The sequence below is a fragment of the Trematomus bernacchii genome, unplaced genomic scaffold (assembly GCF_902827165.1).
Source record: "Trematomus bernacchii unplaced genomic scaffold, fTreBer1.1, whole genome shotgun sequence".
NCBI lineage: Eukaryota > Metazoa > Chordata > Actinopteri > Perciformes > Nototheniidae > Trematomus > Trematomus bernacchii.
The window spans coordinates 811,876-835,401 of NW_022988082.1; the positions used below are offsets into that span (position 1 = coordinate 811,876).

At 42.2% G+C, this 23,526-nt stretch overlaps 1 protein-coding gene across 1 annotated transcript in view; it reads left to right on the plus strand.

Annotated features, from left to right (window-relative positions):
* The window catches only part of btr01 (bloodthirsty-related gene family, member 1), a 31,879-nt gene extending 12,318 nt beyond the window's left edge, over window positions 1-19,561 (plus strand). Inside the window, exons 6-11 of the mRNA XM_034120914.1 lie at window positions 2,260-2,355; window positions 3,072-3,302; window positions 14,342-14,364; window positions 14,512-14,642; window positions 14,754-14,932; window positions 19,085-19,561. Coding sequence (XP_033976805.1) covers window positions 2,260-2,355; window positions 3,072-3,302; window positions 14,342-14,364; window positions 14,512-14,642; window positions 14,754-14,932; window positions 19,085-19,561 — 1,137 coding nt within the window. The remainder of the gene's footprint in view (window positions 1-2,259; window positions 2,356-3,071; window positions 3,303-14,341; window positions 14,365-14,511; window positions 14,643-14,753; window positions 14,933-19,084) is intronic.
* Window positions 19,562-23,526: the final 3,965 nt, after the last annotated feature.

A 23,526-nucleotide genomic window follows, 5' to 3' on the forward strand; every position in this document is an offset into this window, starting at 1 on the left:
AAAGAGCGGCTTTTGACCATAGCCACTGCAGACAGAGGGGATGCCAGCACTCTAACCCAAACGGTTATTTCCGAACTGACCAAGGCTGGACTGAGCACAGACAAAATACTGAGCCAAGTGTATGACGGGGCCTCCCTGATGTCGGGAGTACAGAAACTCCTTCAGGATACATTGAAGAGGGAAATCCCATACGTGCACTGCTTCAATCATCAGCTCCATTTAGTGGTAGTGCAGGCAATGTCCGCAGAACAGCCCATCACAGATTTTTTTGATGTGTGTAACCTCTTGTACAAATTCATCAGAAAACCCACAGTCGCGGTTCATTATCAAGGGGAAACACTAAAACGTCTGCTTGACCAACGCTGGACCGGTCATTTGGCCACAGTGCAGGTGATACAGAAATCACATGAGGACATTTCCCAGCTGTTGACGGAAGTTCAACGTGCACGCTCCTTCACAGCTGACCTGAGAGTGGAAGCTGTGGGACTTCTGAGTGTCATCTCAAAGCTGGACTTCAGATTGATTGCGCTTCTGATTAACAAGATTTTGATGCTTCTTGAACCACCTAATAGAATGCTACAATCGAAAGACATGGATCTCCTGACAGCTGTCCAACTGGTGAACTCAGCCACGGAGTGTGTTGCGGGCCTGCGCACAGAAACCGAGTTTGGTGCGCTCTGGGATAAGTGTGGAGCAGCAGAGGACACAACTGACCCGCCCCAAAGTAAGAAGAGACGCACAACAAAAAACACAGCTCGACAAGATTACGTTGTAGAGCAATCTACTGGAGCACGGCTTGACCAGGACGAAACAGTAATAGAAAGTAGGAGACTGTTTTACAGCTGCATTGACGCAGTGTGTGGAGAGATGCGCTTTGGAGAGCGCAACAGCGCACTGATGGAATCACTGGCTTCACTTGATCCTGAGAGTGATTTATTTTTGAACACAGACAAAGTATTGCCCCTGTTGGAGTTGACCAGCACTAAACTTGTAGAAGCCGAGTTTGTTGTGGCCCGACAGTTTCTTCGCGCACAAATGGAAGGCTCTACACCCCCAGATAATGGACAATGGACCATTAAAACACTCCTCACCACCTTCCACAAGACCCTGGAAGCCATGCCAAGTGTCATAGGGGCATTTAAGTCGGCCTGAACTTTCGGGGCCTCCACTGCTACCTGCGAGAACTCGTTTTCAGCCCTGAAAAACATTTTCAGTGACCACCGACGGAGCATGCTGCACCAGCGGAAAGCTCACCTTATTCAACTCGGGTTTGAAAAGGACTTGACCAGGAAATGCAGGGAAGAGTGGAAGGACACTTTGCTGAGGCGATTCCATTCTTCAGGCAAACGGCGTCTCCAGCTTTATTAGCATAAAGCAGTAAGTAGAATGTTTGCATGTCAATATGTCAGTGCTTACTGCGCCACATTACGCACTGCATAATGTGGTGTTGCGTCGCTCCCTCTCTGTATTATTATGTTTGCTGCTCCGGTCAACGGTTGCCCAAGTTTAAGGCCCAAGCAAAGCTGTTGCTGTTATGTTTTTATTTCAAATGTGTGTGTTAAGGGAAATGTGTACATATGTCCTCAGTTGTTGTTATATATATATATATATTATGTCTATTCTGTACTCAAGCTCACAAAGGGATGTCATGTTATTATTGTTGTACCACTGTGAGGCACTGAAGTGTTATGTGCTATAGGACGCAGGCTTTCGTCATATGTAAATGAGGGTGTGTTCACCTGATGCACATGTCCAGATCTATGTGTGTTGTTGTTCTAAGTTAGCTCGGCTGAGCGAAAGGATGCACCTGCAGTGCATAGGAAAATAAACCATGCCCAAGGCCGGCTAAACAGTTCATCGTCTCCGTCTCTACTATTTCTCTCCGAGTGCAACAATGAGGAAGCTGCCATCCTTAACCAGTGTGCCTTGCTCGTGATTTACTACCAGTGTTTGTGCTGCCACGCACACAATGTTTCAAAAGTGGTTTCTATGTTGCCCTTTATTTGTGTATGTATTTGCGATAAGTGTGCGTCTTTACGCAATGCTGTTGGCCTTGCTGTTTGATATATATTGTGCCGCAGGCCCGCAGCACATGACGGTTTTGTGTGCCCTCCCATGACAATCATATGCCCTCCCTTTAGATTTGTTCTGGCGCCGGGTCTGCCACAGCATATGGACCTGTTGAAGAATTCTGCTCAATTAATCTGTTTTAATGTCTGTCTGTCTGTCTGTCTGTCTGTCTGTCTGTCTTTCTATTAGGAGGACATTTCCTGTCTGATGACTGAGTTCCAGAATCAGAAACGTAAACTTGAGGATCAGATCTGTAAAATGGCATACAACAAGTCAAGGATCACAGTGAGTGATATCTCCTTTTCACACCATAAACCATCATGATGTTTCTGTTGTGAGGAGAGAGAAAAAAGAGAGATGAGTGATTGTGGTGTCTCCTGGTATCCAAAGATGTAAACACCTTTCCATGGAACATTTTATATTTAATAGCATTTAACTATTGGTAAGTTGGTCATTTTATTATGGGGCTCTATGGAGATTGATTGTCTTTTAAGGGGCCATTTAAAGATCCTCAGTTTATAGAACTTCCAAAGAAGCTTCATTGCACGGCGCCACACACTTGGTTGTGTCTCTCTAAGGTCAACAGTTTAGGGCGGGGTGTGGCCCCTCTCCTTACCTCAGCCTCTGCCTGTAAATCTAGGTGTACTGCTGTAAGGAGTGGGGGGTCAGGGGGTCTGTGCTGGGTTGTTTGGGTCTCGTTAAAATTTGCTGTGGGGTGTTGGTGATGCTGCAGTGGTTTTGTTGTCCTAGCCACCTTTGCTGCTCTACTTGACTTTCCTTGAACATATGAAGGAGGTCATGCAAAAGTGGTTTGGAAACACATATTACATATTTCTATGACTACTTGAGGTTTACCCTGATCAACTAATCACAGCGTCTGATTGGCAAAGTGATGATGAGCATGTCAGAGTTTTTCTGGAAATGCTATTGATCTCAGTTTCTGTCAAAGCTGTCAAACTAAAGGGGGAAACCATCTGACCTGCTTCTCTCTGTCCAATCAGAATGAGTCTGATGTGCTGAAATGGGTGGTGAGGAAGGAGTTTGGTGAACTGCGGCGCTGCCTGGAGGTGGAGGAGGCAGGGTTCATGCAGCAGGTGGAGACGTCAGCTGCAATCCTCATCTCTTCCCTCCAGAACCAGACGGATCAGTTAAACCTGAACCTGAGCCGGCTGCAGGAGGCAGAGAACACCCTGCAGGACCTGAGCAATGAGGGACACTTGGACTTCATAGTGGTACTGTTGGTCTGTTGAGAGTCTCTGGTCCGTCCAGTATGTAGGGAGGGACAACTGGGCTGCGGTGCTATAGTACAGTTTTCAATAATTCCTTTCCTATCTCATTTAGAAAAGGATACACTGGGCCATCCTCTATGCCCACATTCCCATTAGGCCATCAAATACATTTACAGTTGCTGTTTATCTCTGCACTATGGAAGAGTTGAAAAGATCCTTCTTGTGGGGTATGATAAGTCTGTATGATCGCTCTTTCTTTGACCTCTTGGCATTTTCAATTCCAATTTTTGAGGTCAAGAAAAAATATGTATGAAATACATAGATAAGACTAGATGTTTTTGACTGTCTATGATTTAGAACAGTTGTTCCCGACCTGTATTGTCTCATGTACCCAGGGCCAGCCCGTGGCATAGGCAGTATAGGCGATTGCTAAGGGCGTTCCATCCGTGAAGGGTGCCGCAAATGGGGGGAGAAAAAAAACAAAACTAACAACATAACTAAGCCTACATTGCGTACAGTGCTCAAACACTGTCCCCCCTGCTTTGAGAGTGTGTGTGTGGTACAAGCGCATTTTGTGAGTGAGCGAGAGAGAAAGAGGGAGAGAGAGAGCACACACAGGTTAGCATCTGGTGCTAGCTAGCTGCCCTAACTGATATGAGAAGCTTTTCTACAACAAGATGGAGGAGAGTCCTCTCCAGTCCGACTGAGAGGCTCTGATAACTACAGCTCAGACTGAGAGGCTCTGATAACTACAGCTCAGACTGAGAGGCTCTGATAACTACAGCTCAGACTGAGAGGCTTTGATAACTACAGCTCAGACTGACATCCTCTGACAACTACAGCTCAGACTGAGAGGCTCTGATAACTACGGCTCAGACTGAGAGGATCTGATAACTACAGCTCAGACTGAGAGGCTCTGATAACTACAGCTCAGACAGAGAGGCTCTGATAACTACAGCTCATACTGAGATCCTCTCATAACTACAGCTCAGACTGAGAGGCTCTGGACTGAGAGGCTCTGATAACTACAGCTCAGACTGAAAGGCTCTGATAACTACAGCTCAGACTGAGATCCCCTGATAACTACAGCTCAGACTGAGAGGCTCTGATAACTACAGCTCAGACTGAGAGGCTCTGATAAATACAGCTCAGACTGAGAGGCTCTGATAAATACAGCTCAGACTGAGAGGCTCTGATAAATACAGCTCAGACTGAGAGGCTCTGATAACTACAATTCAGACTGAGAGGCTCTGATAACTACAGCTCAGACTGAGACACTCTGATAACTACAGCTCAGGGAGGTAAAGGACCAGAGGTTGCGTTAACCGAATATTTTTCGTCCATGACGGATTTTATTTAACAATGACGGAAAAATCTGAAAGCAGTCCGTCATTTTGACAGATTAGAACAAACTCGGAACAGCGCCAAAGTTTCCCCGCTGCGAGGCTCCGGTGTTATGCATGCCCGCCAAAAAGGAAATGATATTGTTTCCAAACCTAACTTTGCCTCTACTAGTACTGCACATCCCATCATGCTGTTTCTTTTTTACCTTAAAACAAACACTTGGGCCTTTCACAAACTGGCCTTTTCACAAGTGTAGTAGTGTTCTCTGTCTCCAGAGTACAGTTCAATTTTATAACACCTCACAGTTAAACAATTTAAGGATGCTCAGGATTAACAATGTGCAAATAACAACTACCATAGTGCAATGCACATACAGCTGCCAGCCTGATGTGCTTAACACTCATTCATAGGCTAACTCACCAGTGAGCAGAAAGCAGTGGTTTCTATATGAACAATAAAGAAAATAACCTTTCACAAACAGGTATTTCATAACTGCTTACAATTGTAAGGAAGACATTTAAACTATTACACAGTCACAGGCTGTTGTAAACTAAACACCACTCTCACTGACAGAACACCTCACTGAGTGATTGAACTCATATGTCTAACTTTCAGGTTTCTCTTTTCAGCCGCAGACCCATGTTGCCTCTATGTGCATCGCTAAGTTCCTCGTACTACTTGTGTACTTTAAAGCCGCACGGCATCGTTTACAATTTGCGAGCGATTTTTCAAGTTGTCCGTCTTTCTTGAAAAATTTGAAGTGTTGCCAAACGTTTGATTTGTAGGTATTTTTCGGTGCGCTGTGTTTCTCTTTCTCCTCGACTTCCATGTGTGTTGATAACTGAGACTCTCGGCCTCCGTAGTGCGAAGCAAAGATCAAAGATCGTCTCTGCTGAGTGCTGACAGGATGAAAGGTTATTATATGAATGAATCGTTTTTTTACCGATGCAAAGACGCTACAATCGATGCATCGCGAGTTCAACCCAAACTGTAGCCGATGTGCACTCTTTCAACCGGTGCACTCGCATCTTGAACGTTTATGTCGGTGCACCGATGCGAATCGGTGAATCTTAACATCCCTACTGCACACGCATTTCTATCAGTATTTCTCTGTGTTGTGGTTGACATGATGATGACTGTTAGGAGTTAAGGGGAGAGGCTGAGCATCACCATGAAATGTGCAAATTGACATAAAAATGAATAAAAGGGGAAAAGAATGCTCCATGTTTTTTAGGCTGTAAACTTTAACTGTTATGTAAGCCAACAAGACAGACAGTTTATCACTCTTCCTCCTGTAGATAAGCAGATAAAAGGCATAAAATACTTGAATGAATGGTAAATAACGAATGCTGGAAATAACTGCATCTCCATTAGCCTTTATGCTATACAGAGACTGCCTTCTTCATGTCGTGAATTGCAGCTGATGTTTTAATATGCGCGGAGAACTGCGCTGAGAACTGCGCACAAGCCGAGCTGATAAGCCGAGACCCCCTGCGCGAGGCCCCCTGCGCAATGTGAGGCCCCATGCAGCCTGCATGATCGGCCTGTAGGGAGGGACGGCCCTGCTTAAGTACAATTTTGAGATATTTGTACTTTACTTGACTTTGATGCTACTTTGTACTTCTACTACACTACAACTCAGAGGTAAATGGTGTACTTTTACTCCATTACATGTATTTAATACCTTTAGTTACTTTACAGATGTGGATTAAGGCGAGACACGGCAGGCAAAAACATCGTTTTTCAAGCACTTGTCAATTTTGAGATTTTGTGCTATTTTGATTCTATAACATGTTTTCTTTCAGGCTTTTGGAAGGAAAACGTACAAAATACACATTTAAAGGTGGGGTAGGTAATTTTGGAGAAACCAGCTCGAGTGCGCTAGAATTTGAAAATACACAGCCGGAAGAAATCTGCTACTTCCTTACAGTAGGGGTGGGCGGATCGATCCCAAAATATCGATACTTCCGATATTACATTACGTTTCAAAATATCGATACTAGAGCCAATAGGATCGATACTTTTATACTTTTTTTTCCCTCTCCTCTACTCGTCAATTTCATCAAAAACTATGTGCAGAAGAACACAAGTATATGCGCTCTTTTCTTCTCTCTCCACTGCTGTCCTCCTCTCCTCGAGGCTCGCGCACGCGCAGCGCGCTCCCTGCCTGAACGCCGATTATCAAGCTGACTGACAGCAGCCAGCAGGGCAGGACAGCAGCAGCCAGCGACTCGCTTGTGCGACAAACACACACGCATGATGGCTGAGAGAAAGAGGAGCGTTGTGTGGAGCTATTTCACAACTGGCAATGAAAACGTAGCGAACTGTGATGTGTGCAAGAAGGCAGTTCGCTACTGTGGCCACTTTGTATTGTTATTTTTCATGTTTGCACTTTAAATTTGCAAAAGTAAAGTAACGTTTATTTGTCTATAAAAACTGTCCTGTCTTTATTCATGAAAATGAATTCAGATTTAGTCTATGATGCTTTCAGCTCAAAAATCATGTCATGCAGCTCTCCCCTATATGAAAGTACATAAGACGCTTTTCATTTTAAAAAGTATCGGTATCGGTATCGATATCGGCGATACTGGCCCTGAAATACTTGGTATCGGATCGAATCCAGATTTTGTGGTATCGCCCACCCCTACCTTACAGAGCCCCTCCTCCAACACACACGAATGCACACATGACCAATGAGGGCACGAGATAAGTGTGTGCACAGATGGAAGGCTGACAGGCAGGTAGGCCATCCAGTTATTTTAGCCGGGCCGGCTAAAATGATTGGTCGTGCTTTTTACAGTACTACGGCTTCCACAGATGAATTTTTTGTATGGATTTTTTGTCAAAGCACTTAAGATATTCATTGCTATCGGGATGTTAAGAGCATTCCATGGAATATAACAAAAAGTGTATCTCGAGCCGGTTTCTCAAACTTACCTACCCTACCTTTAAGGGTTTATTTTACTATAGTTTGTCTATTTGCGTCTGTAGATTTCTCCTAAATTTAACAAAAGTTAGCATTCTAACGTAACATAAAGTACCGCGACCGCTGTTTGCAGCATGTCATCAGAGGTATCGTTGGAAAGCTCCGTCTCTCCTGCACAATCTCATCGGATCCAAATATGGTCATTTCCTTTGTATCAGCAACCAATCGTGAACGTACAAAGGGGTCTTAAACCAAGAAACGAAATCTCATTGGCTGGTGGCGGATGTGATGTTTCCCACCCGCACTGCCTGGGGTCTGCCCATCAGGAAGTTCAGGATCCAATCACAGGATTGGTCCCTGAACTTGATAACGTGCTTGAAGGGCACAATGGTATGAGGGGCCGTTAGGGACATTATTCAGAAATACCGTTCACATACACAGGTGAAACACTCTCACACACACAACTGAAACCAAAATAATTTACAAACATGTGTAAAAATCTCTCATATACACATATGAAACGCTCTCACACACATGAAATCCAAAGTTATTCACATATACATGTGAAATGCACTCATATACACATGTGAAACGCACGCACACACACACACATATGAAACGCACTCACACACACATGAAACTCACTCACACACACATATGAAACTCACTCACTCACACACACATATGAAATGCTCTCATATACACATGTGAAACACTCTCACACACATAAGAAACAATCTCTTATACACAAATGAAACGCTATCATATACACATTTTCAACTTAGAAGCCTTCCGTTTCAACTGAAATCCCTCTCACAATATGTGTATATGACAGCATATGTGTGTGTGCGTGCGTTTCACATGTGAGCGTTTCATATGTGTGTGTGAGAGCGTTTCAGGTGTGTGATAGTGCGTTTCACATGTGTATATGAGTGCGTTTCGTGTGTTTCATATGTGTGTGTGAGAGCGTTTCAGGTGTGTGTGTGAGTGCGTTTTGGCCTAATCCTAAATGTTGAAAAAAAAATGTTGTTGCGATTCTGTCTGCTATTTCTTGTGTCTTTGTGCTGTCAGTATATATTAATATTAATAAGGGCAGTTTCTCTCACCTTGTAAAGTCCACATGAAGCTTACAAAGGCGCGCTCGAGTTGATATAATGGTGGCGTAGGATGTGCGTGCACAATGTGTTATAACTCAGATTATTTTTGTGGGTAAACTCTTCCTGTGTTTGACTTAAATCCAACCCACTCTCTTCAGTCTGCGTACAAATGACACAACTTTACACATTGGAAATGCGTGCAATAGATACGCAGAAGTCCGATTTTGCGTGCATATAATACGCTAACCATTCCCATTGAGTTCTGAGGCCGAGTTTTGCGTGCATATGATACGCCACGTTTTGTCCGACGGGTCTTGGTAGACCGGAAGCTGTGTGGTTCATAAAAACATGTTCTTACCGGTTCTTACTCAATATCAAGCCACGATTATTGTTTTTATTTTAAATCGTATAATGTCTGACTTTGTTTGCCGTTTGTGAGTAAAAGCCTCAGAATAATGAAATCTGTATTTTTTAAATATTTTTTTCCTTCTAATTTGTTATTATTTTCTGAATAACACACTGTTATTTACTCAACAATAACACACAATTATCCTTGTTTTTATTTATTCGTTTAATTCTATAATCTCTGGCTTTTTAGCCGTTCCTCAGGAACTGAATTTCAAAATAAAGTCACCGGAAACAGACGTAGGCCTATAAGGGACATTTCGAGCATCATTGCGATACACACCACAAACCCACTGAACTGATTACCCAAGATCCTCAGCTAGAAGCTCGGTGATTGGATTGTTTAGCCGCAATGCACGTTGGGATATGGTGTTAATGCGATATGAAATCCGAAAAACATTTAAAAAAAGAAAATAATACTTTATTCCGAGTGTGCTTGCTTTTCTCTTTGGAAGTCATCACATAAGGGCATTGTAATACACGGTTCGGCTGCATTAAATATTACACATCTGCCTTAGTTCTCTATTTATAGAGTCCTGATTAGAAGACTTCTAGACAAACTGGAAGAACTGCCACGGAAACTGAATATGTGACGTGGATCATAAATATATCAGCAATTAAACAACATCTTCCATTTCTTTTCACACAATACGTCTCCTTGCAGTATCAATACTAATTCGGCTGACTTTTATATTTGATCCAATTGGTAGATAGGTTATACCTACAGCTGATAGAAAAGGACTTGTAGTTTTTAAAGATATTACTGATTTTCTTTGAATATAAGAATGTAAATACTGAGTTGAGAGAATAGTCAGGGGATTTGGGTGAAAGGAGACACATCTATGGAATCACAATTTCAATAGCTTACCATAAAATACCTTTCTGTCTGTGATGTTTTACAAATCAGATATTAATGTGTAGAAGTAAAACATGAGAAATAGTATAGCAATATCCTGTAAAATTATGTAAAAACATGAATAAAACTACACATCTTCATATGTTATACATACACAAGTGTCCTACACTAATAATACAAAGTTATTATTAGTATGCTGTGTGCACCTTGTGTGCACCGCCTAGTGGTTAAAGCACGTTATTGAATTGATTTAGTTGAATAATGTTATTTTTGTTGAATAATGTTATTTGATGAATAAAATATTAAGAGTACATACTTTCATAGGGGGAAAGTAGAAGGTCAATGATAGAAATATAGAATATAAAAAATCAAGAAGATACTGTAAGTGATCTCTACAATAAAACAGTTTAGTGCCTGATGTACAAAGATATTAATATGAGGATGTGGAAAACAGAAAAACTAATTAACCTTTATTAACACATTAAAGAATACTTTAGGTTAAGGTCTTCTTTTAAATAAGAAAAAAGCTTTTGGGGGTATCTACACATAAATATTAAGCCTGACAAAGTACTTAACGTCTAATATATTGCTTTCCTGCCAATGTTATTATTTTAACTGATATTATACACATTAATTATACTCTTATGTATGTAGATAGTATAAGAAATGTGCAGAATTTGACAGTTTAATGGTGGAGGTATACACACATATTGATAGATGTCTTGTAATGCACTGCTGAGGAAGCTGTGACCCAAGTTTTTCATTCATTGCATAACTTCAACATAGTTCAGGTGTAACTAAAGTCTGCTTTAAGGGTTGTTTATATTTCACATCATTAATCAGAATCTGCAAAGTAACTAAAATAAATGTAGTGGAGTAAAAATACCAGGTTAACCTCTGAATTGTAGTGGAGTAGAATTACAAAGTAACAATGAGCTGTCATGTGGGTATATATTAATGCTGCCCATTATGGATACAAGCGATTTTCACCCATTTATTAATTACATGTTTTAAATGTGTACACACCAATGTGTTTCCTATCGCCTAAACCTCCAGGGCTGTACACAGTTTAATACTGGCAACTTCTAATTGTGGGAAAAACGAAAAACGTCTTTTAAAACTACAATTCCCAGTAGAGACGTGCCATAGAACATGTTGCAAAACACAATAGCCAGCATGTGTAGTTCTGGGGGGGCGTTCGAGTCCAGTTTTGGATAGTCTGCCGTGGTTTTGTTCGATTTCAAAGAGCTGTTTGACGCTCAGCGTAACCTTGGCGCACTGCCACTCCAACATCCAATCCCAGAACTTGAAGATTAATCACGGGTTGCGTTCGAATAGTCCATTTAGCTTAGGAACCTTCCTAACAGAGTGAAATGACCCGGAAGTCCCTCAGTGGCAGCCATGATAAGTGCCGTTCGAATTCTCTAAATGAAAGGAAAGGAGGTTTCAAACTTCCTTTATAACCTCCTTTAGCTTAGGAACCACTGGACCTCCCTCACCGAAAGGAGAGGAGAAAATGATGCCCCACAATGCCTTGCGGCCGCAGCATTTGCCGTCACACAACATTCGGCCGTTCACGGAAACAACCGATTATGAACGAGAAATGATATCATGAAAGTTACGGTGCTTATTAAGCATTTTAAAACGTATGTGGTAAGTTGCCAAAGTGCTTTGTTTTGAACGTTCATCAGTATTATAATCAAAAAGAGAAATATGAACGTTAGTTTTTACTGAAATGATCAAATAAAGTCAACATTTCACAGTCTTTACTGAGCTGTGTGGGGTTTGTTCAACTTTTAAAAGATGTTTGAATGGTGATATACACAGTGATAGATGTTAAGGACTAACGTTTATAATACATACATTTGTATTTATTTTAAGATCTTTTCATACAGTCATACGTATTGGGATCATTTGTATTAATGTGGACCGGAGGGAGAGGGTGACGAGCAGAGTTGGCAAAAGTAATATTTTTGACAAAAGTAATATTATTACAGTAACGCGTTACTTTGTAACGCGTTACTGTAATATTACTTTTGTCGGTAACGGAGTAGTGTAACGCGTTACTTTTATAATTCAGTAATCACACTACAGTTACTAACATTGCCCCGACACGCGTTACTTCGTTACTTTTATAAAATCAGTCATAATCACACTGACAGACAAGAGGGGTTTCCGCCGCAGGTTTATATGTACGTAAACTGCGCGACTTGCCACATCTCCGCGCGCAGTGCTGCATAAACATGGCAGAGTCAGCGATAACTTTCGAGGGGTGGAGGTATGCCCATTATTTTGAGTTCGTCCGAAGAATAGACAGGAATGTGACGGTGAGGTGCAAACTGTGTCCAGGCCAGAAGCTGTTATACACTGCTGCAAACACCACGTCAAACCTCAACAAACACCTGCAAAGAACACATGCTAAGGTGAAGCTAATAGCTAAGGACCGGACCCCCGAACCCAGAGTGAGGATGTGGTGAGTGCGCCGCCGCCGACTCTGAAGCGGCACAAATTAGAATTTGGAGGACCGGTAACCAAAGCAGAGATGGACAGGCTTGTAGCATCCTTCATAGTAGAGGTAATGTTGCCCATTTGCACAGTGGAATCACCATCGCATCGTTCAGAGATATACTGCGCAAAATACAGATAGCAGGAGACAGAGGACAGCCATGGTCAGAGCTATCTGGATCAGTCTTATGCGACAATGGAAACTGAACTAAAGAGAACATTTGAAACTTTAGCAGTCTGCGTGATCTGCCTGCAGGGAGGGGCGGGCCGGCCCTGCGAGTAAAGTAACGAGTAAAGTAACGAGTAAAGTAACGAGTAAAGTAACGAGTAAAGTAACGAGTTACTTTATGTAGAGAGTAACAAAGTAGTGTAATATATTACTTTTTTAAAAAAGTAATATGTAATATGTAATATATTACTTTTTTTTTGTAACGACCCCATCTCTGGTGACGAGCATAAGTTTCACTTTCCTTTTTTATTTCAATTCCAACTTTGGTCATGAAGAATATGTTTCTCTGTTGTCCACGTTCATAAAGCATAAAACAACAGCATCAGAGCGCGGTGCAGAGTCTCTAGATGAGTTTACAGTAGTCCCTCGTTCTTATTAAATATCCATGTTGTAGTCCGCTGTATAGAAAACTGTAGTTTCCATAGTTTCCCCACAGCAGCAGACGCACATTCATGATGTCCGCTGGCGCATCATAAACACGTCAGATAGTGAAAGTGCAGTCGGATTCTCTAAAGTACCGCAGTCTCTTCTCCTAAGTCCTTTTGAATTCTCCTATCCACTATCCCTTAACCCCATGATGTTTCACTCAGAGGTCAAGGAATAGACGATAGGGTTAGAATTTAGGAGCTGATTTTTGGACTATTCGACCACAACCACGGGGTTTGTCAAGCAATGGGACTGTAGTCCCAAACGATAGCTGAGGATTATGGGTAGTGTAGTGTCTTCGGCCATCCTAAACTCTGAAATGTTTTTCGGATATCATATCGCATTAACACCATATCCCAACGTGCATTGCGGCTAAAACATCCAATGATCGAGCTTTAAGCTGAGGATCTTGGGTAATCAGTTCAGTGGGTTGTGGTTGTCGTGTGTATCGCAATGATGCTTGAAATGTCCCTTATAGGCCTACGTATGTTTCCGGTGACTTTATTTACGGCTAAAAAGCATGCTAAAAAGCCCAAGATTATAGAATTAAACAAATAAATAAAAACAAGGATAATTGTGTGTTATTGTTGAGTAAATAACAGTGTGCTATTTGGAAAAGAATAACAAATTAGAAGGAAAAAGATAAAAAAAAATACAGATTTCATTATTCTGAAGCTCTGATCCCCATTTATTTTACTCACAGACGGCAAAAAAAGTCAGACATTATACAATTTAAAATAAAAACAATAATCGTGGCTTGGTATTGAGTAAGAATATGTTTTTATGAACCACACAGCTTCCGGTCTACCAAGACCCGACGACGTGGCGTATCATATGCACGCAAAACTCGGCCTCAGATCTCAATGGGAATGGTTAGTGTATCATATGCACGCAAAATCGGACTTCTGCGTATCTATTGCACGCATTTCCAATGTTTAAAGTTGTGTCATTTGTACGCAGACTGAAGAGAGTGGGTTGCTTAAATCATACGCACAGTTTTATAAATGATGTCCCTGGACTTCTTTGAGGTACTGTGGGTCTGTAAGAGTCTCTGATCAGTCCCTGCTGTATGTAGTGACACCTGGACCTCATCATGGTCCTTTGATTATTCCAAGGCTCAATCAAATGAATATCATTGACCAGGCTGGTCATGCCAATATAAACTAAACAATGATGTATTTATAAGGAAAAGTCCTGATTATTGATAGAAAAATCTCTTATAATAATAATTTATTCTTCTATTTGTGTTTACAGAAATATGGATCCATTGCTCCGAGGTAACAACCAAACAAACAAGCAATATGTTTTCAATGAACATGTAGAGCTATTTAACTTTCAGTAATAAATATTAAACTTCTTCTCTGTCCTGCCTTCTCCTCCTTACTGTGTCCTCGTCTTGTTCTGCCTCCTCCTTTCCTCCTCAGGTTCAGAGAAATACAGGAGCTCCAGAACAAGAAGGAGAGGGTCTTCAGCTCTCTGAACTTTAAAACAGATTTTAACCACAATGACATTAAACTCACCGTGTGGAAGAGACTGCAGAGAAAAGTCCAGCCAGGTTCATATTACTATATAACCATATTACTTTATCTCTGTTTGTGTGTGTCTACCTTTACTTCTCTAACTGATAATATCCTCTTTATCCTTATCCTCATCCTCCTCCTCCCAGCTCCGGAGCTGTTGAGGCTGGATCCTCAGACTGCTCACCCCATGTTGGAGCTCCATGGGGACACAGCGGTGAGCTGTGGGGCTCTGCTGCGGAGGCTTCCTGATAATCCGGAGAGGTTCAGTTACAGTTACTGTGTCCTCGCCAACCCAGGCTTCTCCTCAGGGAAACACTACTGGGAGGTAAATCCTGCTGCAGAGGCACATGATTCATTCACACACTACTGTTCTTCACTACATTGAAAATACTCTTTGTATATTTTGGCTTTGTGAGGTCATGATACATATTCTATGTCTAAAGGCCCTGACACACCAATCCGATTTCGGCCGTACAGATACATAGGATGAACCTATGGATTAACTGCAGCATCGTTTTTTTATCGTTTTAATGCCATGATTCACCTTGTTGAATCGGCAGCGGAGGCTGTCGGCAAAATAAATCACTCTTATTGGCTGTTCAGCTTAGCGAAACACTATTTGCCTGAATGGGAGTGGAGCAAGCGGCAAACTCTGGGGAAGAGCCGTGGGACGCCAATAAGGAAGTGCCATAAACTGCAGTTCATCTATTGGCCGATAGGCGATGACTGCAGAAAGGATGAATTTCCATAGACCCCCATGTTAAAATGCCCAACTTTACAGCAGAAATAAACATGTTTCTACCCCTGGATGCAATAAAAATTATTCGGGATATAGTTAAATTCCATCTTAAAGGAAACCTATCATGCTATATTTAAATGATATATTGTAGGGCCATACCTATATAAGGTATATTTATACGTTTCTGTTTTCAAAATACCAAACAGATCATGCATTTTAGCCATGCCTCATTTCGCTCTATGTGCTGTTTGCTGTCTACGGGTCTGATTCTGCTGACCACGCCCCCCTGCAGGAGAGGGGAGACGTGCTCTGATCAGCTGCTGGGCTGTCAGAAGAGGGGGAGAAAAAGAGATCTCCGTCCTCCGTGTTTTATTATATAGAGTCGTTATTCATTTGTTTTAACCTGTTACGCACGGCCCGCCCGGTACCGGGCGGAAAAACGCGTTATTTGCAGGAAACAACGTCTAAGGAATGTTAATATTTAATAAACTATGAATGTTTATATATCCATGTAACGGGAAAAAACTCAGCTAACTGATCTTTTTAATTTTTTTTTCCAAAAAACCCCACAATGCTAGCACTCAGCCTCTGAATTAGCCACGAGCGAAAAAATTTAACCTAAAACGGCACTTAAACTCACTCATAACTCCCTTATTACTTATCCTAGATGCACAGCCAACCACTCGTTTTTGGTGTCCTGGAGACACTGAATCTAATGGTGCCCTCCTCAACACTCAGTGATAAACATTTGCGACGCTATAAACGAAAGCGTACATCATAACATGTGGAGCTAAGTAGCTAGAAACGCTAACATGGCTTACCTTGGTCAAAACTGGTCTTCAATGGCATTAAAACGATAAAAAAACGATGCTGCAGTTAATCCATAGGTTCATCCTATGTATCTGTGCCTTCTTTGAAATTATTTCTGATAATCCATAAGCAATAAAACTGCTTTTTAGTTTCCAAATTCCAGAAGGAAAGATCGCTCCCCTCTAACCTAGATTTCGAGACGCGCAGCCCCCACTTTTTCTCTTTACAATGAGTGTGTGTGTGGGCCCCCCCCTTCGATTCTATTGGCTCTAACGGTCAGAAAGAGGTGTCAACCATCAAAATCGACCAAGGGGGGCCAGAGATATGGAAAAAAAAACATTTTCACCCAAATCACCTCAGAGGTGGAGTGGTTTTGGCTAAACCTCTCTAAAAAGGTCAAATGTCACTTGTTTTGCATCAATCTTGATACAGGGTACTTATTATATGTTGTACTTTGGATTCCTAAAGCTTTTAGTCTACTAACCCATCATCCAAGGCTAGTTTTCACTATCTGTAAAAAATAATTTTTGGACGGACACTATAATTTACAGTTTTTTACTATGTAAAATCTGAATTTTCTTTAAAATAAAAAACATTTATATTGATTCTGACACTTCTACATCCAACTCACAGATGTAACCTTGCTTTGATAAAAGAAATTATTCATATAACCCTTTTAGAAGTTAAGTTGTAGTCATTTGTTTTGGGCATGTCATTTTCGAGCCTGAAACATGAAAAACAGGCTAGGTGCTTAACAGGTTAAAGCTCAATAAATAACAAAGAAGACCTTTGACCGGCACTTTTCTAATTTTGTCCGGAAGATTTAAACTTTAACGGACATCTTGACCGGCGAAACAAACTGAAACTGAAACTCTGCCGCACGGTCCCCTCGTTCCTTGGAAGAGGCGGAGAGGTGGGTGTTTGTCATCTGCTGGTGGACTAACCGGAGAGAATTACAGTGCTTGCCTCGACGGCGAGGGATTGCATTGCAGCGGGAGCAAACGCTTGCCTCGGGGAGGGAGAAAGAAAGTCACAGCGGAGAATAAACAGAAGGGTAACCATGGTAACCAAGTCTTCTTCGCTGCTTTTGTGGCACTTACAGACCTGGCATATGTACTACAGCGTCTCCAGCGCTTTCGAGCTGCAATGGCCGTGGCTGTCTCCTCCTGATTGGTGGAGTTGGCCCAATAGCCGTAGCGCCACCGTCCTGACGTCAGGACAGTGTTCAAATCTGGATCAGTTTTTATCAGATCCGTTGCAGCCCCTTTTTTAGAGATTTGGGTATGGAGGAAAATAGAGAGGGTTGTGTTTTCTGACACTTGGTGAGTTCCCTGGAACACCGGGGACACATATTCATGTATAAAAGACGTACAAAAGTGCATTTTGCATGATAGGTCCCCTTTAAGGATTATTAATTGTTGAGTGAATTGTTTTATAACGCGACCGTTTTATTTATATTAGGTCTTAAAGTTTTTGCATATATTAGGGCGTGGTCACTTTGATGGACAGGTACGTGCCTCACTGTCAGCTAACAACAACTTGTCCACTCTGCTAGGCTACAGCGTTAGCTAGTTGTAGTTACTGTACTTGACCCTTTAGCCGTGTTCGTGGTGATTGTGCCTTTTAGGGAATGTTGTTACAAATACCAGACAATTAAAATGTCGTGCTGTGCGGTTGAATGTACTAACAGAACGTCCAAGAAGTCTAAAATGATAATATTATACATGTTAACCCCGTTAGCAGGTGTGTGTGTGTTTGTTAACTTAGCTTGTTATATAGCTTATTAGCCAGCTAAGGACGTAACCCTTTATACATATATACATATACAGTTTAGTTTATGATTCAGTCTTGGGTAAGACTTTTATAGTCGCCACAATTGTTCTGCTATGTATCGGTACTTCTTTTATTTTATTAACGTCGTTAATCGTTTGATTATGAATGTAACATTTATATAGTGGAACTACACTGTTTTATCAAAACAACATAATACAATACAGATTAGTACAATGACATTAAATTAGGCTAAACTCAAGGCCCAGCTGCCCAGAAGCATACTGTAAATACGGTACGTCCACACAGCAGCGTTAAAAAAATCTTGGAGGTGGGCGTATCTGAAGCTTGGGGATTTTTTGCGCGCAACGCGACCAACAACCAATCACATGAATCTCCCGCCCCCGACATACAAAGCAAAAAAGCCCGAAGTAAACTGGATATAAACTCCCCAAACAGGCGAAAACCTACCACTGTCTCTGCCACCTCCCTCCATGCCTGGCTCCTCCGGTTTATATCCCGGTAGGTAAATAGGGACTGGTCATAAAGCACCGGGTGATTCCCTACCACTATAATTAATTTCTCCTCCATTTTTTGGAATATGAGGAAATGACCTGCGGTATGTCTCTCCCAGGTTTGATTGGCTAGCGCTTGTACTGTCAGATTTGCATAAACGGGATTTGATTGGCTGATGCTTCCACCTCAGCTTCAAAAGTTGAACATTGCTCAACTTTTGAAGCCTGAGATGCCTGGAAATCTCCGCTCTGCTGCCCACAATGCAGTTCGGCGCAAAGTGACGTCACCCCATTCAAAGTGAATGGGTAGAAGCGTTGTAAGATTTTGTTAACGCTGCTGTGTGGACGGGCCGTAAATACTGTTACTTACAGGAAAAACTGTCAACATTATAGAGATCTGAGAATAGACTACTTTGGCTAAACTCACACTAACTGTAGTGGCAATTAAAAAGAGAAACACTACACTCTTTCTGGGGTTGCAATATAATCAGTGCAGAAATCCAAAAAGGTAACTAAGCAAATACTGTAGTAATGTGTTACTTTCATACAGTAAAATGAACTAACTCTTGTAGGGTCACATGACTTTCCATACACTCCTGTAGGTTTTTCCTGAAGTGTTTTATGCTGCTTCTATTTTGTCCAGGTGGAGGTTGCTAAAAAACCTAAATGGCGCCTTGGTTTGATCAAAGGAACGGCCAATCGTAAAGCCAAGCTGGGGAAGAGTCCAGAGAGCGGGGTGTGGCTGATCGGGCTGAAGGATGGGGTGTATGAAGCCTTCACTTCACCCAGGGTGGTCCTCCCGCTCTCATCCCCGCCCCGCCGGCTGGGCCTCTTTCTGGACTACGAGGGAAGGGTTCTGACTTTCTATAACAGCGACAGTCCTGACGAGCTTGGTTTCATCTACAGCTTCAGGCTTGAGGTCCAGGGGAAAGTGTACCCCCTGCTGGATGTTTGTTGGCATGACAGAGGACACAACAAACAACCCCTGGTCCTCACACAGCCTCACAGGGAGCACCCCCTCCCTCCCCTGGTCTTCCCCCAGCCCCTCAGAGAGGACCTCCTTCTCCAGCCAAAGAAACACGACGATAAGTTTACCGCTTCAGAAACACAACGAGCTTAAAGAAACCAGCTTGGAGTTATTCAAGTTACTCAGGTTCCAGGGTAGCTTTATTGTCATTACTTTAAGTGTATTGCATGAATTGCAACTAGGCCTGTCACGATAATTAATTTTGTTGGATGATACATTTTCCCGGAAATTATTGCGATAAACGATAATATTGTCGGCACCGTTGTAAGACCATTTTGGACCACTGACATAATGATTATTCAAATATATAAATTATATATAATAAATAAAACAAATAAATGAAATTATAAAAATAATAATTAAATCACACACAACCAAAACAATGAATTAAATAGACTCAGGCTGGAAAGCAGAGCTCTCTCTCTCTCTCTCTCTCTCTCTCTCTCTCTCTCTCTCTCTCTCTCTCTCTCTCTCTCTCTCTCTCTCTCTCTCTCTCTCTCTATATATATATATATATATATATATATATATATATATATAAATATGAGCACACATTGTCTCCCAAGCAAAAAAAACTCCTTAAAACAACAGTCAAGTGTACAGTCCACTGTCCATACAAAGACCCAGATGCCTCAACAGGCCAGATCCAAATCTGTATTTCAAAGATTTCGAGCAAGGAACACCAACATGTTTGCATTGTCGTGTGTGAGCCCCGCCCCTCACAGCGCGCCGGGCCTTCAGCCACAGCGCGCCTGGCCGGTAGAGTGGCCGGCAGCCACAGCACGCCTGGCTAAAATGCTGGTCACATCCTTATGTAAACAAACACGCATGTAAACGGCAATTTATCGAGGTCAGAAAAGTTATCGAGTTCATTTTTATTTATTGTACGATAAGTCAATTAATTGCTTATCGCGACAGGCCTAATTGCAACTGGAGTATTTTTGTCTTTTCTTATAATATTTGTGCTTTTGAGAGGAGAGCTAGGTCATCTGCGAAGTCATGAGCCTCGTCTCAATACCCCTCCTCGACTCCTCCTTTCCCTCACTCGCGTCCCTTCCTTGCGTCTTAGCTCCGCCTCCGTAAGATGCGAGCGAGAGACACGAGGAGGTGACGCGAGGACAGAGGAGTCCTCAGGTATTAATTGGGATGTCCTCGTTCACTCAAACGTCACTCTTAAACGACGTCTGTTAATGATGACATGTGCACAGCTGTATCCCCTCTCATCGGGCTTAACTGAATAACCCCTTAGAACCGGCCCATTTGTTGTTAAATATGTATTTAAATGATGAATCTTTCTCTTGTTAGTCAAGGAATTCAATGTATGATGGTTGGTCCTGCTTTTGTGTTCTGTTGTGGTGTAAAATGTACATTTCAATAAAATTATAATTATAATAATGTGAAAGCCTTTACTCTGAACATGTGTGTCCTGTAGATCCCCACATTCACCACAAACCCACATTCAGGACTGTGCATTTTAAATCATTTAACTACTCAATATTTTTAACACAAAACAAAACAAATAATTGTTATTTATCAAGATCTAGCCATTTATGAAATAGCTTTCTTAATAGCTATGTTTTAGTGACGTTTAAGATCATTAAACATGACTTAAATTGTTAGTATAACCTTAAGAAATGAATTGCACATAATACTTCCCACGGAGCTGTGAGCACTTATACATTTATGTGACGCTTTTCCACTCATTCTTCCAGTTCTCCGTTTTCCTCTCTTGAAATCGACCAGCTGTGAAGGTGGGGGCGGGGCTTTTATACGCGAGTAGTGAAAACACTTCCGCGTAGTCTGCTCTCGTGTATCCTCCCTTTCGTCTCCTCCCGCACCCCTCCTCCCTCACCCCTCCTCGACTCCTCCGTGTACATTTCAGCTATTGGGACGTCCTTCAACATGGCGTGTCTTGATCGATTTCCGGGTCAAGTCCCGGAGGAGGGGAAGAGAGGAGTCGAGGAGGGGTATTGAGACGAGCCTAAGGTCTTCAATCGTGGAATAGGGGCCAATCGAAGTCCTCCTGCTTTGTTTCCCATTGTTCTCAGTTTATGGTGAAGTTGAACAATAGTGCTGAAATTATCAACCCTTGGTGGACTCCAGATTCTGCCAGAAAAAGCTAGTGCTAATTCCTGCCATGGTGCAGGAGAAGCCACTGTAAACGGTTGGATGGTGTTCAGTATGTCAGAAGGGATGCTATCATGATCTCTCTGAAGCTATCTTGGTGGATGTTGTCAACAGCCTTCAGGAAAGCGACAAAGTTGTTGCTATGCTCTGCACTCCTTAATGATGTTCTTGAGAGTGAAGTTCTTGAGTGCTTTCTATGAATACAGCTTGTCGTCTATGAACACTGATCATATAACTGGGTCCTTTTTAATGAGCAGAACATAAACTTAACACAAAAAGTAAGGATATTTGTGTTTGGTAGATTATTTATTTATTGTAACAATGCTTCTCAGCAATAAATCTTATACCGTTGGAAAGCCTGTTCATTTACGTTTCAAATGGTGCCACATTTATGAGGAACATGCATTTGTGGGATGAGCAGCAGAGCTGAGTATGTGGGTATGAGTATGTGACGAATCTCCTGTACCAATGCCAAACAGCTTTTTTTGCTGTTGACTAGGGGTGTAACGGTATCCGTATTCGTCCCGTACCGTCACGGTTCGGTCACACGACGAATACGCCTTTATTTTACGAGTGGGAAAAAAGTCTGTCATTCAGGGCAGTATCCACTACACTATATATAATCCAGGGGGCGGTATTGCGTCTAAAAGCTGTTTGCCAGCCGCCCTTAAACAACAAATGAAGAAGAAGAAAACACAACAAAACGAACAAAATACAAGAAGAAGAAAAGTTAGTATGGCGAGTTCAGATAACACACAGGAGCTAGAACTTCAAGACCCACCTGCTTCTTTTAAATCAGCTGTGTGGGAACATTTCAGGTTCCCTGTGGACTACAATAACGATGGAGTGTGCGAGTGGTGGATCGGACGAGGACGGTGTGCCGCCGTTGTTCGACAGCGGTGCGGTATGCTAATGGTAACACAAGCCAAACATGCTAAATCATATCAGAAGGCATCACCCAGATTTGGCAATCACCGGAGCCCGGCAAAAGACAACAGCAGTTCAACAGCTTATCCCCGCTGTTTTTAAGAAGCCAATAGACATGCAAGCCGAGAGACCAAAATAAATAACGGAAGCTTTTGGCATATGTTTTTCAACGGTTATGCACCCTTATGCAATAGTGGAGGACCCGGGCTTTTATTGATTGTGATTGAAAGTGATTGAAACACTATCTTATTATTTATTTTGTAATATTTTCAAGACATTCTTTTTAGCTTTACAGCTTATTGAACCTTTTTGTTTGACATCAGCCATTATAGATAATAGCCGCGTTCACACCAAGTACTTTCCTGTACTTAGTTCCGGCACTCAGAGCCCGGCGCTTTTTACCCCAGGGCACTTAGTACAGATCGCGTTCACACCGGAGTACTTTTCCCTGAGGGAAGATTACGCAAATGAGCCGCTGACGTCACTTCTTCTTCTTCTGCTTTGGCTTTACTGGCAGGCAAACCACTTCACGGCGAGTACAGTAGGTGGCGGTATGCACCTTAAAGTTGTTTGCAATCCGCTACAAAACAAGAGAAGAAGAAGAAGAAAAACTTCCCGCGTATACTGCGACGCCCACCCACTCGCTGTACATTAGGCGTCTGTTGTTTACCTTCCGACCTCAGACATGATGGAGATGGAGTCGACTGAAGTTGTGCTGTTTGTGCTCATGTTATACAGCTTTGTAACTGAGTTAATGCAGCCTGAGCAACTTGCGTACAATAACAAAACAAGCCGAGCACGAGTGGTGGTGGAGAACGCTTTTGGCAGACTGAAGGGCAGGTGGCGGTGCTTGATGAAAAGAAACGACTGCAAGATGGACAAGATCAAAATCCAGGTGGCAGCATGTTGCATATTACATAACCTTTGTGAAAGTAATGATGATGAGTACAGGGACGAATGGACTGCCTTACCGGCGACCCAGCTTGATGGGCCAGCCATTGCCG